The 17,497-nt window shown below is 37.5% G+C and overlaps 1 protein-coding gene across 2 annotated transcripts in view; it reads left to right on the top strand.

Moving 5' to 3' along the window:
- Positions 1 to 17,497, top strand: part of LOC115218501 (probable phospholipid-transporting ATPase VB) — a 115,441-nt gene that overhangs the window by 70,306 nt on the left and 27,638 nt on the right. Inside the window, exons 7-14 of one of the 2 annotated variants that reach the window (XM_029788359.2) lie at positions 5,340 to 5,589; positions 5,720 to 5,787; positions 7,088 to 7,264; positions 9,578 to 9,875; positions 14,321 to 14,482; positions 14,955 to 15,055; positions 15,985 to 16,111; positions 17,112 to 17,215. In XM_029788359.2, coding sequence (XP_029644219.1) covers positions 5,340 to 5,589; positions 5,720 to 5,787; positions 7,088 to 7,264; positions 9,578 to 9,875; positions 14,321 to 14,482; positions 14,955 to 15,055; positions 15,985 to 16,111; positions 17,112 to 17,215 — 1,287 coding nt within the window. The remainder of the gene's footprint in view (positions 1 to 5,339; positions 5,590 to 5,719; positions 5,788 to 7,087; positions 7,265 to 9,577; positions 9,876 to 14,320; positions 14,483 to 14,954; positions 15,056 to 15,984; positions 16,112 to 17,111; positions 17,216 to 17,497) is intronic. The other variant, XM_036508167.1, reaches the window with a different exon arrangement.

A 17,497-nucleotide genomic window follows, 5' to 3' on the forward strand; every position in this document is an offset into this window, starting at 1 on the left:
CTTCTATATGATCTGATGTATATATTAAAAAAAAAAGCTACTATCTGCAGATTAGCAGGTTATATGTCAACCTTTTTCAAATCTCTTCACACACCCCAAGTGTTTTTATAATTCTTGCTATTACTCATCTTTAGCTAATAAACTAGGCCACCAAACCACCACCACCACCACCACCAATATTACCATGACTATTTTGCTGCTACTTCTAGCAAGTCAAAAGATCCTATAGATATAACCTCATTGGTGATTTCTCCTCATGATTTCATTTATAAAACAATGAACAAATTCTGGGGCCCCATGAAATACTTTCAAACAACACACACACATTGACTCTTCACTAGTTTATTCTTCGCTCAGAATACACACATACAAATGAATCCTCACAAACACAAACACATATACATATACATCGCATGCACCATTAAAACAACATACACAGATGCTTGGCAACACTCCTAGCAACTTTCGACACAGAAAATTCAAACCAGTTTCAATAAAACTCATTGCAAACACAGCAGAAGTGCAACGAACTTGTTTTGAGAAATGAAATTTTTAAAAAAACCAAGAAATCAGTAAATGTATTATTTTTGACTGTACTTTAATATACCACAGAATTTCTTCCTTATTTTAACTGTTTCAATAAACAAAATTAGAGAAACCTATACAAATAAATAAGGTGGAATTTCACGTTAGCGAAAAACAACAGGACGCTACAAAAGTAAATTTGATTTATTCTATCACATGTGGACAAGAGATGACTAATAGCTGAGTGAAGTTGGTGTACGTGTGAGTCAGAAAGATTTATTACTAGCTTTTGCATTAAAACCATTTGGGCATATAACTAACCAGGTGATATATGAAGGGGTCATACCCAATGACTGGTGTAACAGCACCATAGTCAACTGCTACAAAAGTAAAGGTGAAGCCACAGATAGACAGGGGTATCACATTGTTGGATCAGGTGATGAAAGTCACTGAGAGTGTCATAGACCAACTAATTAGGGAGAGAATTTAGATGAGATGCAGTTTGTATTTGTGCCAAGGAGAAGCACCACTGATGCTGTATTTCTTGTAAGACAGCTGCAGGAGAAATACCTAGCCAAAGATAAACCTCTGTACTTGGCTTTTGTTGATTTGGAAGAAAACCTTTGACAGGGTACCCCGATCTCTTATTTGGTGGTCATTGCGGAAACTAAGGATAGATGAGTGGTTGGTGAGAGATGTGCAAGCCATGCACATGGATGCTACCAGTAAGGTGAAGGTTGGCAATTAGTACAGTGAAGAATTCAGGGTACAAGTAGGGGTTCACCAAGGATCAGTTTCAGATGTGGAACCAAGGTCTAGAATCGAAGAGCCTTAGAGTTAACCTAGCAAAAACCAAAGTCTTAGTAAGTAGGAAGGTGGACAAATCACAAATCTCTTCAGGTAGATAGCCCTGCTCAATCTGTAGAAAAGGCATAGGTAGAAACTCCATAAGATGTACCCAGAGAAGATAGTTTTTGTGTGTGGAAGGTGCACAGGTATAATAAACACCAAAAATGTACAGAAAATAGATTCCATCACATACCAGGGAATAAAATCTGGAAGTAGTCTATAACTTCCATTATTTAGGTGACCAAGTCAGTAGAGGGGGTGGATGCTCTGAGAGCATAGCTGCTAGAATAAGAATAGCCTGGGCAAAGTTCAGAGAGCTCCTACCTCTACTGGTAACAAAGGGCCTTTCGCTCTGAGTGAAAGGCAGTGTATGATGCCTGTGTGCGAACAGCCATGCCACATGGCAGTGAAACATGAGCTGTGACTGCCGAGGACATACGTAGGCTTGTAAGAAATGAGACTAGTATACTCCACTGGATATGTAATGTCAGTGTGCATGCACAATAGAGTATAAGCATCATGAGAGAAAAGTTGGACATAAGAAGCATCAGATGTGGTGTGGAAGAGAGACGACTGTGCTGCTATGGTAACATGATGCATATGGATGAGGACAGCTGTGTGAAGGAGGGCACCTGTGGAAGAGGTAGACCCCCAGGAAGACATGAGATGAGGTGGTGAAGCATGATCTTCAAATGTTGGGCCTCCCAGAGGCAATGACAAACAACCAAGACCTTTGGAGATATGCTGTGCTTAGAAGACCCATCAAGCCAAGTGAGGTCGTAGTCTTGGCTGATGCCAGTGTCACATGACTGGCCCATTAAAAGCACCCTTCAATCATTGGGCAATATACTGTGCTTGTAAAGACCTGTCGAGTGAAATTGCAGTTGAGGCAGATGCTGGTGTTGTATGACTGGCATCTATGCTGGTGGTATGTAAAAAGCACCATTTGAGCATTAGGCTTCAAGGAGGCACTAATGGCAAGCCAAATGAGATCATAGTTGTGGTTGATGCTAGTGTCACATAACTGGACTGTTGAAAGCAACCTTCAATCATTGGGCAATATGCTGTGCTTTTGAAGACCTGTCGACCCGAAGAAAAATTGTAGTCGTGGCCAACGCCAGTGCCATCTTACTGGCACCCATGCCAGTGGCATGTAACAAGCATAGTTTGAGCATTGGGCCTCATGGAGGCAGTGACAGGTGACCAAAACCTTTGGTAATATACTGTGCATGTGTAGACCTGTTAAGCCAAGTGAGACCCTAGTCATAGTTGATGCTGCCGTCAGGTCATTTTTTATGGGCCCACTACACTCACAGAGTGGTTGGCATTAGGAAGGGCATCTAACTGTAGAAATCTTGCCAGATCAGATCAGAACCTGATGCAGATCCTTGGCTTACCAGTTTTCAGTCAAACCTTCCAATCCACACCAGCATGGAAAGCGGACATCAAGTGATGATGTTGATATAAGTTACACAAAGGCCTTTCGTGCTGATTTTTGTGAAAGAGGATAATGGTTAGCTCTTCTCGCTTGAGATTGCTGTTGGCCACATGTCGTGTTTGTTGGAAGAAATAAACATTGACATTTCTCAATTTAGCTGCAGGTGGTGAGATATGTTAACAGGTTGCCAGTTGGTCACTAACTCTCTAAAGACAAAACTTTGTTCTCGGTTAAACTGAGAACTGGTTTATTGACATTGCTGCACCTTAACTCTGATTGACTGGCAGCTGTAGCACTATGCTACTACACCGTATTGCACTAGCTTATCTGACTCACTACACACCATCCAAAACATTCCTCTTCAGTTCTGCAGCCCACTAAAATTTCCTCCCAATACACATTTTCCTTATGGACCTGGATATATTATAATTCCAACTGAACACCAGGTAAATCAATCTCAACAGTCTGCAAAAGCACCTAAAGACCATGAGCACTTCTCTTCCCTGCATAAATATTAAGTTCTGCTATGTAACTCTCAGTGTATGTATCTTTGTTGACTATCACATAAAGGTGTATCTATATATTTATATATATATATATATATATATATATATATATACACATACATGCTGAGTGCAATGGGTAAATTGTTGCCATTTTATATTTTTCATTTCATGCATGCGCATTGTTTGTTTTTGATTTTGTTGACTACACAGTATGGTAGGGTCAGTTGGGCACCATCTGTGAGAAAAACAGCACCAAGATGCAATTCACTCTGCCAGAAATTTGGAAACGACATGCTGTCCTGCTTGGCATTTGCACTGGTAACTCCAATACGAACATTTCAGAGTTTTTGGGTGTCAATCTGAGGACAGTGCAGAGGATTCAGAAAGAGTTGGATGAGTCTAATGATGATTACGAAGTATGGCAGCTTGGAAAACTTACTCTGATCATTCTGATTAGAAAAGAACTCCTGAATTTGTTGGTGAGATCCAGGCCAGGATTGATAACAATCCCTCCAAGTCAATCGGGTCCATTGCCAGGAACATAGAAGTGTCTGAGTTTCTTATCAGGCATGTAGTGCATGAAGACATGAGGTATTCCTCATACAAGAAAAGAATGGCAAATTTATATCCTAAGCCATCAAGGACAAGAGGAAAGACTGTGCTACGAAGCTTTTGAACAAACTCAAGCATCCCTTCCAACTGAACATGCTTTGGTTTTTCTCAGACGAGAAAAATTTCTGCCAGTTGGCTTGCTGTGTCCCTAAAATATGTACCAAGAGTGATAAAAATCAAACATCCAGCCAACAGCATGATGTTTGGAGCAATCACTTAGTGATGATAACGTGCCTCCATTCGTCTTCCCACACAGCCTCACACTCAACACGGAGGCCTATGTCAAGTGCCTGGAGGAGGTAGTGTTGCCCTGGGTCAAGAGGGTGGCTGCTGAAAGACCCTATGTCTGGCAACAGGACTCGGCACCATGCCAAGCAGGGGACCCCAGTCATGGCTATCAGACAATTTCTGCAACCACATTACCTGGCCACCTAACTCCCCAGACTGTAACTCCCTTGATTATTATGTGTGGGGCACAGTTGAGCGAGAGACCAACAAAACTCCTTGTAACACCAAAAATGAACAGAAGGCAAGGATTATGACAGCATTCACCAACTTAAACAAGGAGACTGTCCAGAAGAGTTGCAGGAGATTCTGAAGTCATCTGGAGGCCATAATTGAAGCCAATGGCGATTTTATTGAATAAATTTACTGTTTAGTATTTCAAGATATTTTGATGCAATTTTGGTAAATATATCTTTTAAAATGAGATGTCAGGTACAGGTTTTAATTAAAGCACTCCTTGAATTTACCTGAGATTTTAACTAAAATCCTGTACCTTCATAGAAGTACCAATCAACATCCATATCCTCCAGATAAAAGATGAGTCGTAAACATTATTCTCCTGCCTGTATTCTTCCAACTACTTTTACTCTTTATTATTGTATTTTACTCCCTAGAAACTGTAAATTTTCCCTGTCTAAAATAGTCATACCTTGTTTCTGATGATGGAATACCCAGTGCATGGATATGCTAACCTGCTACTTGGGTTATCCCATAAATGGCTGTAAGACTTCAAATTTACCTTACCCTAATTAAATTATTTAAAATGACTTGGGACACTCATTCTGCCTTGGTTTTGATTTTTCCTCTAAAGTAAGATATATATATATATATATATATATATATATATATATATATATATATTTCTGTGCACTCTAGTATAATATGCTACTGTGTATATAATTCCTTTCTAGTCTTTTACACAACTATCATTGTATGTTCTGTATCTTTTTAAGCTTTTATGCAGCTACTCTTTGTATGTACAATATATTCCTTTGCAGTCTGTTATACAGCTGCCAGTGATTATATATCTTTCTTGGTAGTCTGTCACACCACTGTCAACTACTCACTGTGCATTCCTTTGTAACTAGCGCTATCAATGTCTTTGTATGTCTCTTCTTTTCCAGGCTGTTATACCACTTCCACTTTATGTGTCAATAGAGATTGTGAAGCTGGGTCATGTGTTCTTCATCAATCAGGACTTGAATTTGTACCATGAAGGAACAGGAAAACCATTTGAATGCCGAGCACTGAATATTGCTGAGGATTTGGGACAAGTAGACTACATATTTTCTGATAAGACTGGAACTCTGACCGAGAATAAAATGGTATTTATGTGCTGCTCAATCAGAGGAACTGATTTCCCCCACAAACCCAGTAAGTAAACTATTTTGCATGAAGGTTTTGTGATAAGGTTGCTTTACAATTTAAGGGTGAATTCCTGTTATAAGTGGCTCCTTAAATGAGATTGGTACTAAATAAAATATTTTTGTTTTCACTTTCTCAGTTGAAGAAAACCTGGATATTGTAGAGAATGCTAGACAATCTTTTTCAAATATGAGTCGCACCAGCTCAGTAAGTATTTATCGATTCATATATATTGCAAACTGAAAAATAGCATCATTGGTCCAGGTTTCCTATGGACCAATATTATACTGAAGTGTAATATAGTTGAATAAATCTCTACCTTTCAACAATTGCCTTTGCTGAATTTGAAAAATCATTATATTATATAGTTTTTAACTTTTTGTTGCTTTTTGGATTATTATTACCTCTGTCTTAGCGAAGGCAGGGGTACTGTTTTCAGTTGTGTTTGTTTGTTTGTCCATGGACAAAATATCTCAAGAGCCGCTGGATGGATTCAGATGAAACTTTCAGGGTTGTTTGGCCTCATGACTGGCACAAACTGATTAGATTTTGGGATCAATTCTGGACAAGGATTCTGGGTTATTTGTTATATTTACTTTACATGAAGTATTACAATCTTATGTTCACTTTCAAGTCTTTCTCTGATTATCTCCCTTGAAAGCACACTCTTGATTTCCACATAAGCTATAGTAGCATTGCTGTTAACTCGCGTCTCTATCTCAGTAGAAACTGATGGATAAAGAAATCAAACTGCAAAAACAAACGGCAGTGAAACTGTCCAGAAATTAAATAACACTAACATATTCAGTAATAATAATAAATTTAATTTATCCTCAACAATTTTTAGCTTTACCAATTTTGAATATATCGCTCCTGTTTAAAACCTCTTACCTCCTTGACAATTGCATTTCTAGCTCTGCCTTGAAGGAAGCTTTACCTCTTGGACTCACATTTTTGTGTGCAATGATGTTGTTAAACCTCTCTTAACAGCACTGTATGCAGGTCCTTTCTATTTTCTTTCATGCACAGAAACATTTTTCACTATAGACCTTAATGGTCGTAAAGACACTATATCAGTGGATAGATGAGAAAAGGCCTTCATAGAGAAAACTGCCCCTGTTCCCACTGCAGATGACACACACACACACACAGCATTACAAACATGGCCTGCACACCCACCTTTACATTCCATGACTACTATTGGGATCGATCAAGTACCGGCCAAGGATTCTGGACTATTTTTCCAGTTTTTTCACTTAATTTTTCAGAGTGGTCAGGTTCATTTTAGTATTCTCACTTGTGAGAGCAGTCGAGTTTATTTCAGATATTCTCATTTTAAAAATCATCTCTGGCTAATCGTTGAGAGGACGTTGGTGTTGCCTTGGTGGAGGTTTGCGCTCTCTGAGTGCTCTTGTTATTTTCTTTTTTTTATATAGTTTTTGATTTTATTGAATAAATCCGATCTCTTCCATTTTAATTTGTCTGATTTATTTTGAATTCTTGGCAGGTCCTCACAGAAAGTGGTCTTGAACACCAACTGCTATATATGCTGGCTTCTCAACATAGCAGCAGCTTTGGTACCCAGCGAGACATCCCTGCAGACATACAATGTGTACATGAGTTCTTCTTACTGCTAGCCATCTGCAATACTGTTGTTGTCTCAAACCACCCTCATGAAGATAAGGTAAATTTCTGCTATGTTACAGCAGTGCTGAGTATTTATCAAAACCGAATCCAGTTTTGTATAATGAATGGTAATGCTGTAGTTTGATGGTAGAACACAGATGATATTATAATAGTAATACGGTGTTATAATAATAGTATTATATAGCATGATAGTTTTTTTTGTCCACTATAACTTAGACTTGCATCAGATATGATGGTGGGTGTTCCACATAGTCTATACCAATCTCAGTTTCTTGAACTGATCAGCATAACTATTCTTCACGAGTTTTTGAGGATACCCTCAGGTCACCCTCCTGGGGCTCAGGTCTTAGATGATGACATAGTTGCAGAGCAACTCTCAGTTTTACAGTGCTCAACAAATTGCAATCATTTTCTGGCAATCTGATACATCAAAGTCATAGATTAGTAGACTTTTTAGTGTATCAGGCAGGATGCCTTGCAGTATTTGTCATAGCTCTTTGCTTTCTGATGCCTGTGATAATACTGGTGCCAAGCAGTATCAGCCCATACTTGGACAATATCAGTAACATAGAGAAGAGAGGCTTTATTTGTGGCCAACTGTTATTCTTTCATTAAAAATAAAAACAAACAAACTTATCTTGACCTACATTTTGAAGAGAATCTTTCCACATGCAGCTTTGTAGCTTTACATGAGAAACAATTATCTTGGGGGAAGTCGCTGTAAAGTTGCTCATGAGTCACTTTCTGAAGTTAGATGACCATCTGGAGAATCCAGGTCTAGTGGTCATTGAAGAATTTGGCCTTGGACTTAGTGATCATGAACACATCTTCCCAGAAATCCTAACAATACAATCATCATCATCATCATCATTTACTGTTTGTTTTCCATGCTGGCATGGGTTGGATGGTTTGGCAGGAGCTGGCAAGGCTGGGAGCTGTACCAGATTCCATTGTCTGTTTTGGCATGGTTCCTACAGCTGGATGCCCTTCCTAATGCCAACCACTTTACAGAGTGTACTGGGTGCTTTTTACGTGACACCAGCACTGGTGATTTTTTCATAGCATAAATAACAGTGCTTTTTATATGGCAACATAAAAAACAGGGTCACCAAGTACCTTGCAAGACAAAAAAAGATGAAAAAGGTAAACACCTCTCAAATGAGAAGGAGGGAGTAGTATTGAGGTGGGGTGGATTTGTGCCAGTTGAAAGTTTAAAAGTATAGAGGGACAGAAATAGGGATCTTGTTGTACCTACATTGATACCCCAGTTGGAAAGTAAGGGAGAATAAGTAAGAAAGCAATATAAGACAAGATGATGGTGAAGATGAGTCAAGAATGCTCTCAAGGTTCGTTGGGGGTGGTAAGAATAAGTGAGGTGATACAAAGGTTTGGAGTGGGTGAGTGGGCAGGATAGCCGTGACTCACAAATGACAGAGAAATTGAGGAGAGGTTTTGGGGCAGGGTTGCAATAGATATGTGAGGGCATTGAGGATAATAGCAGATAAGCAAGATGTTAACGATGAAGAACACAGTATAACAGGGAGAAGGCACAGAAAGGAAGTGAGACAGTAGGTGAGGGAAGATTTTGGGAAATGGAAGTGGGTTCGGGGTGGGAAGAAAGGCAACTGAGAGAGTTGGGGGATGTAGTATGTACCTATTCTGCTCTCAGGTGATAGAGCAGTGATGAATGTTAGGGCATGAAATGTTAAGGAAAAGGCTGACAGGTCAGAGAGGGTCCCTTGAGAGCATTCCTGACTCATCTTCACCATCATCTCTTCTTATATTGCTTTCTAACTTATTCTCCCTTACTATCCAACTGGGGTATCAATGTAGGTACAACAAGATGAGAATTTCCAAGGTGCTTTTAGGATATCAATTCTGCTGTGGGTGGTACCAGTTATCTCAGATTTTATCATGACCTTTTGTAAGACCCAGTGAGATCAGCTTTTAGCACTTTGTCCCTTATCTTTCTGGGTCTCCCTCTTGCAAAATTCCCTCCACTTTCTGGGTCTCCCTCTTGCAAAATTCCCTCCACTTTAACTAATCAGTACTTCTTTATACAACTGTTTTCAACCATCACAGATCCAAATCAGTGCAGCCTCGTCTTTTGCACACTGCACTGATTTCTTCTCAATTTAACTCTTCTCTCAATACACCAGCACTCAGTGGTACATGTACACTGACATTGCACATCTAGTGGAGCGTACTAGCTTCATTCCTCTCTAGTCTTTGCATGTCCTCTACATTCAGGGTACAACATAAATAAAAAGATGTCCGTAATGAAGAATCAAACTGAAGTTCCTCTCTCCATGGTCTTACTTCATGTTCCCTCATTCTTTTATTTTTAAAGTTGAATGATGCAGGTTTCATGCCTGCTTCTTACTATGATGCCTCATTGAATGGCAGTCAACCAAATTCTCCAACATTCAAGAAATCCGAAAGCCAAAAGACAATGTCCAGCATCATTGACCTTCAGAGCTCCTCAAGATCACGAGAAGCAAGTGTGGCTGGCTCTGAGTATTCTTTTGATAGAATAATGCGTTATGAAGCAGAGAGTCCTGATGAACTAGCTCTTGTGAGAGCTGCCAAGAGCTATGGGTGTCAACTTCGAAAGAGATCCAAGGATTTTGTTAAGGTTTTTCTACCAGGTAAGATTGAAGTTTTTCTGAGTACATGTAGTTAGAATTAAGTCTTATTTATTAGTATTAATGCTAATTAGTCATAATTTATTATAGGAATTTACCACGTACTTAAGTTCACATCAATACGAGATAATCTCATATTAACAATGCAAGCTAATGAAACCTCTCATTAGTTATATAGTATCTCTACTATTTAAAAGGTTGAACTTTACAGTTGGGTAGACTTTTATACTGGCTTACTGAGACTCAAGCATCTTTAAGGGAGACTCAGAACAACACAAGTGATGTTTCAATCTGTTGAACTTGAAGGGTTAGATTGATTTGCAAATTCAATCATTTGTCCTCAACCAGGAAAACAAATGCTGCTTTTTTTCATATCTATGCGAAATTACTACCACTGCCACCTCGACCACTACAATGACACTGCAAGCACACTAGATCACTCCCATACTATATGTACACTAAATTAGCTCCAGCAGCACACTACCTATTGTACATTCCCTTCACCAACTACATTTTTTGGTCTTTTATCTGCAGCACAACTACATCAAATCTACATTACCATGTCTACCATCAAAACACACCCACACTGTGACCACCACGGCAGTATACTTCAGCATTACTTCAAATACCACTCACTTGTCACTCCTCACCATGCTAATCTCTACCAACAGCCACAACATTTCCTAAGAACCACTACCACAATCCATTAATGCCTACCACCACAGCCCACTAATAGATGTTTGCTTTCAATTAAATCTCCCTCCTTCCTCATCTCACCAATGATAACAAGTCTCTGGACACTTGTAAACCTGACAGTATTACATGTTTTGTCTCATGTTAGGCTGGTGATGTAGTGGTGCGGTGTGGTGTGGTGTGGTGGTGGTACAATGATGCAAAACATTGCTTAGTGAAGTCAGTGGTTAAGATAAGACTTTTATTCTATTTTATTTTCAAAAGCTGTGGAGGATTGACGATTACATGTCTATAGATTGGATAGAGATTCAAAATGGAATACTGAAAGTTGTATATTGTCAGGTGCTTTGTAGCTGAAAAGACTTTTCATTCAAGCGATATTGTTAACATGGAATATAAATGGTTTCAGCCTTTGGCATTTAGATTGCTCTGTCAAATGCAATTTCTTATATTATTTACATTGTTTTGAATTAATCATGCATTATCTTGTAACCTCAATATTTAAATGATATGGCTGTATATCTTTTGAATGACATTGTAGGGAAGGTATGAGAGGCCTGATCCGGCTGGTTTGAACATAAAACAGGTAGAATATTTCAGCCAGATTATTGCCAGCTTAAATGCTAAGGGGCTAAAGTTTGATTTGTATTACACATGTCACAGGTTCTATTCTATCTGTTGCTTGATATCATCTGAAGTTTTCAACCTTCTTCATCTTTATCTGTGGCAATTATGTTTTTGTTAGCCTTACAACTACTGCCACCAAAGTTACTCTCCTCACTATCACCACAATTACCATCATCATCATTATATATAGCTTAACATGACTATGGATGATCAGGATGCTACAGTATAACTACAGTATTATCAGAACACTGTAATTTAAACATGACGTTAACCATTCTGTTTTATTTAGTAACCATATTTCCAGATCTTCTTTGAAATTCATTTGCTTCCAATTGCCTATCTATACCTATCTCTTAGTTGTTCTGTACCACATGTTCTCACTAAGTATTTTCTTTGAGCTATTGACTTGTAACTGTTCAAAAGGAACATTACTGATATTGATTTCATCTTCTATGGAAGGGCTGCAAAGGCCATGGACACAATTTCCTTTTGCCAGAGGAATTTCTTTTAAAAAAAACTGTTAGATTTAGGGAATCAAAGCTCTAGATTAGGGTGTTGATATTTATGGATATGTTATTATGTGTTTTGTGTGTGTGTGTATACAAAGGAGAAAAAGAGATTAAAAATCCAGGCAAATACTTTCTTAGCACACCTTTGAGATCAAACTCGGTCAACTAAATTGTTGAGTGAAAGCCATTGTAATCCATGAGTTACTTTCCATTTGTCTATCTAGTTTGTAAATTTGAGATTCAGACACCAAATAAATTTTGTAATATGGTCACATGGTATTGTAGAAAAATTACAAAAGAACAGAGAATTATACATTCTTTAATCAGCTTATGCACATTTTGAATAGATTGTTATATTCCAAATTCTGCAACTCAGAAATCACACATATTGATTAATCCCATATTTGGTCAACTATGATTCTGGAGAAGGACATCATGCTCGGAATGGTCAGTGGCAAGAGAGGAAGAGGCTGACCAAGAACCCGCTGGCTTGACACCATCAAGAGTGATACCGGAATGGACATAGCCAATCTGAAAGAAGCGGCCCAGGATAGAACTGACTGGAGGACACTGATCCAACGAGTGACCGAGAGTCAACTTCGACTGAGTGGATAGAGAGATTGGGAGATGATTCTACAGAGATAGAGAAATTTAACACCATCCATTTCTTAGCAAAGCTATACCACACTGCTAAGAATGGAGAACATTTTAAAGGCGATAGATAATTACTAAAAGTAGCAATATTTGGCCAGTATTAAGGGTAGGTAACTTTTCAGCAGACCTACTTGGGGATTGTATTTATCAGATCAAGATAAAATTCTAATATGATATTTAGTTTCTTTATTCCCACTCAGCAACTTGAAGAATATTTAGGGTAAAATTCCTACCCCATTTAAAATATTACTGACCAGTTCAAATACTAAAATAATTTACAATTATTTTAATTTTCAAAATATGACTAAGGTAAATCAAGATGATGAAATAAAATGGAAAAAATAAGTTAAAAAATAAATTATATGTATATAGAGAATAGTTTTTCTTTTAACCCTTTAGTATTTAAACCGGCCATATCTGGCCAAAATAGTTAATCTGTTTTATGTTCAAACTGACCAGATCCAGGCTCTCGCACCTACCCTACAATGTTATTCTACATTAAGTAATTACACCATCAAGATCTTGAAGATATGAGATAATGCATGATTAATTCAAATCAATGGGAATCAATAGGCATTATGTTTGATTGAATAATCTGAACACTAAAGGGTTAAAGATGTTCTATTCAGGACATGGTTGTGTTCAAGGTTAATCTTCTTTATTAACAATTCATTGAGTGTCTTTATTAATCCTTTTTATTTATTCATTTTTTATACATTTGAAATAAAAACATTCCTAAACCCATTAGCATTTCAGAACATTCTTGCTACATATTCTGCATGTCATCTTCTTTATTTGATGTTCCCTTTTCCATGCTGGCATGGAAAAGGACTAAATGACCCAAGAGAGAAGGCGTGGTAGTTAGAAGGATAGAAGAAAGAAAGAGAGAGAGAGAGAAAGAAACTACACTTTGTTTCAATATACCAACCTTACAATGGTCTCTAAACTTAGAAGTTTAGAGACATCTAACATAAGTTTCTAGACATACAATATTTGGTTTAAGGCTATGCAACTATGTGAGTGTGGATATGGAAAAGTTACTTGTCTCTTAGGCAAATAACTTTTCCATATCCACACTCACATAGGTATTCAAGTATTCTTCCCATTCACTATAAACTATTCTCAAACATTAGCCATTCTCATTTATTTTCTCCTCCCCCCTCACTCTGTATTCCTTCCACCACTCCCACAACAATTTTCGATTCTTTAAACTTCTTGACTGTGTGCTGCTTATCTGTTTAAATAACTCAATAGTTCAAACTGAACAATAAACATATTTACCTCCCCCTCTCTATGTCACATGTTATCACAACCTGAGAAGGCTGTAGAAACTTCCTCCACTTCATAGTCTAACTCATAGCAAAAATGTACATAAATGACCATAGGTACAACTGTATGGTTAACTAGTTCTCTTAGTAAAATACATGGTTTGAGTTTCTTTCTCAGTGTGTGGCACTTTTGGCAAGTCTTTTCTCTCATAGTCTGGGCATAGCAATTTGGTACATAGGAACTATACAAGGGGTTCTGAAAAGTTCCTGGTTTAAAGTGTACCCTGAAAGCCTGGTTGGAAGCCCAACCTTCTTGAGTTCTTTTACAGGGCTTAGAAAAACTGAAGAATTGCTGCAATAAGTGTGTGAATCTGAGAGGGGAATATGTTGAATAAAATCACAATTAACTGATCCTCCTGTATTTTCTTTTAGCTAAAGTCAGGAACTTTTCAACACCCCCTGTATGGAATTTTACCAGAGGGACTTTTTCTGTTGTTTAGACTTAAATATCATTCAGTTTAGCACCATCATCTCTGATCCTTAGGCATTTTTAGCATTGTACAGACTCATGCAAGCACATATTGGCAACTCAACAAATCTTTAAAATTAATAACAATCTTTTATCAAATTAAAATCCTCACAACACCTAAAGCCTTTGCTAAATTCCGAAAAACTGCAATTCTTGTGTTCTGGTTAGGTCAGGGTGATGTCACATTGAAGATCCTACATGTTTTACCATTTGATTCCTGCCGCAAGAGAATGTCTGTGATAGTGGAACATCCAATCAGTGGTGAGATTATCTTATACAGTAAGGGAGCTGATTGTTCAATCCTGGAGCGTTTAAATTCTACCTATTATGGTTAGTTCATTTTACTTTACTTCGTTATTATTTTGTTGTCTTCTGTGTTGGTGTTGTTGTTGTATCTGCGTGTGCATATTATGAACACAAGTCTCTATATTTAATTGCGACCATATGTTTATGCTAGTGCTGTCATTTATATGTTATTCCAAATACTTATAAATATTCACGTTGCTAAATATTTATATCTAGAACATCTTCAGTTCTAATCTGCTTATTGGTAATATCTGTTGGAAATTACATGGGTCCTATGCACAACAGGAATATCTGCAATCTTAAATGTACACAATGGCAATATTTATGGTACAGTTGAATGTTGGTACCCTTAAATATGTATTCAGAATATTTGTTTCTTTAAACATGTTCATTCACAGTGTTGTTCTAAATATATGTAAAACCCTTTGTGTCTTCATCACATGATTTAAGCAATACACTGTAAGTTCCTAATGATTAACAAATATCATCATCTCAGCTACAGAGGAGTCTGAAGCCGTGAAGATTCTACGGAACACTTCCGACCACATCATCCAGTATGCTCTTCAGGGTCTGAGGACATTGTGTATGGCAAAACGGGTAAGTTCTATCTTTTTCTTCAACATATTTTTCAGTCTTTTCTAATCCATCCTGCACTGCTTGTATTTGGGAAATAAGTGAGCTAGCCATGCCTGGAATGTCTTTGATGAGAAGTCTGCTGAAGTGGTTAAAATACTTCTATCCTTCCTTGTACTATAATTGTTCTCATCAGATCAGTACTTTATACTGAGCTATACTGGTTAAAATATTCCTATCCCAGTACTGTATCATAACAGAATTGATGAAAATGGCTCCTTCAAAGGACCGCATGATCATTCATACATTATTAAACTGTCAATTGTCTAGTTTTTTAAGTGTTCCTTGCAACTGGTAAATTATATATTGCTCCACATTTTCCTCTTAAATGAAGAAGGGCAGTGTCCAAGACTCTTTACAAGAACTCTGAGATTGATGGGTGGAAGTTATCCTCAGGCAGAAGACCTGGTCAAATGCTGTCAACTGGGTGAACTCTGCTAAGGGCATTCAAGAGCAAGGTGTTGGTGTTTGATTGGGCTGTGAGATAAGTCTATCACCCAAGAATATGAACATCTACCAAATTTCTCTCCAAAGCTTTTGTTGATCATTATCTATGCTAGAAGATACTTATCTGGAATGCTGCATATTGAGATAGAGCCCAAACGATGTGATTGCAGAGCAAACTTCTTAACAACACAGTACACCCATTTCTTTTACAATGTTTAAACTTCATGATTTCCTGCTAAACAGTTGACTTTATCATTATCTTGAAAACTGAACATTAATCCAACTAACTTCACCCAGATGTTTCTGTCCACTTTTTCTAGAACTTCCTTTGAAAGCAGTGGACACTGCCCCACTTCCTCCTCAGACAGCAATATCAATATTATTTCCATATGTATCCTTATTTTCCTCATGACTTATTCAGTGTCTGTCTTTATACAATGTTCCAGGTTATTGGTAGAGCAGAGTATGAAACATGGCAACAGTCACATAATGTTGCACAGGCAGCTCTTGAAAACAAGGATGAGCTTTTGAAGAACTCAGCAGATGATATTGAAAAAGATTTTGAGCTTCTAGGTATGTAGCAATTTATTCAGGTTTGAAAAAGAAGTTGAACCTGGCCTAACTTAAAACATGCAACACAAACATTTAAAGCAAAGAACTGTTGCTCAGAAGATGACATCACACAAGTATCCAGGACATTTTTCAAAAAGAGACAACCTCTCGCCCAAATACTTTATATCCCTTCTCTTTATTACTATTACTTTTTAGTTCTGGTTGACCTCATGCCACTTTCACTCAAACACTTCCGATTCATTGTCTCTCTTCTAATTCCATGTATTACATTCAACATCTCTTATTTTCAGTCATTTTCATCAGAATGCAAACTCTCTGGATTCCCTTCACTGCACATGTGTTTTTCTTTCTTCTTTTTTCTTTGTGAGTGTCACCTTGCAACTGTTTAAAACAAACATTAACTACATCAATCTTACTTGTTCCTTTCTCCAGACCAAACCAATAACAATTTTTCAAAATTTATTATAATTTTTGTTTTGGCTTATAGAACACAAGTTCAGACTAATTCTAAGTCTTTTAATGTGTCTCTTTATTCCATGAGTTTCAGTTTACCTCACTATCAAAATTAGGTACCAGTACTTAAGTAAACATTTATTTTTTATTAACTTACAATCTAGCCAAAAAATTCTGATGTCTCTGCTTAGGACTCCACAGAAACTAAAAAGATGCAGTTGTTTAGTGGCTCATGAGGCTCTTGAAAGATTTAGTTTCCCTTTCATGGTCAAATAGCAGAAGAATAATTTGCAAAAACTGAATAATAATGATAAATTCAGTTTGGAATAAGATATTTTAATAGTAATTTGAGTCTTAGTAATGAAAACATGAGCTCTTGAAGTTCAATGATCGAATCACTGACCATACATATCCTTGATGATTTCATAGTTTGAGAAGACACTCTATCAGATTCCTTGTGGGAAAAGAGGTACCAGTTTGATTGAAAGATATTAGCTCACACTTGTAATCAGTCATCTGTAATGAAACATTTTTTTCAACATTGCAGGTGCAACTGGCATTGAAGATACACTGCAAGATGGAGTTCCTGACACAGTTGCCACTCTTCGAAAAGCAGGGATCAAAATTTGGGTGCTCACTGGTGATAAACAGGTTTGTTTTGTTTCTACTTAAATTCCCAGTCATGGAACTGAATAAAATCAAATTAGTACTTTTAGAGATTGTATTTGTTGTTGCATAACCTCAAATTAGCCTTAACATGGTCAATGTTGTTCGATGCTGGACGATGTAAACCTTTGCAGTGATTGAGAGTTATGCCTAATTCAGATACCTTAATGTGCTGCATACATAGTCTAAGACTATAATGAAAAGGAAAGGAGCTAAGCTGACCCCTTGGAGAGCTCCTGTGTTGACTGCAAATGTGTTAGTGTCTTT

Source organism: Octopus sinensis, linkage group LG13, assembly GCF_006345805.1.
Source record: "Octopus sinensis linkage group LG13, ASM634580v1, whole genome shotgun sequence".
NCBI lineage: Eukaryota > Metazoa > Mollusca > Cephalopoda > Octopoda > Octopodidae > Octopus > Octopus sinensis.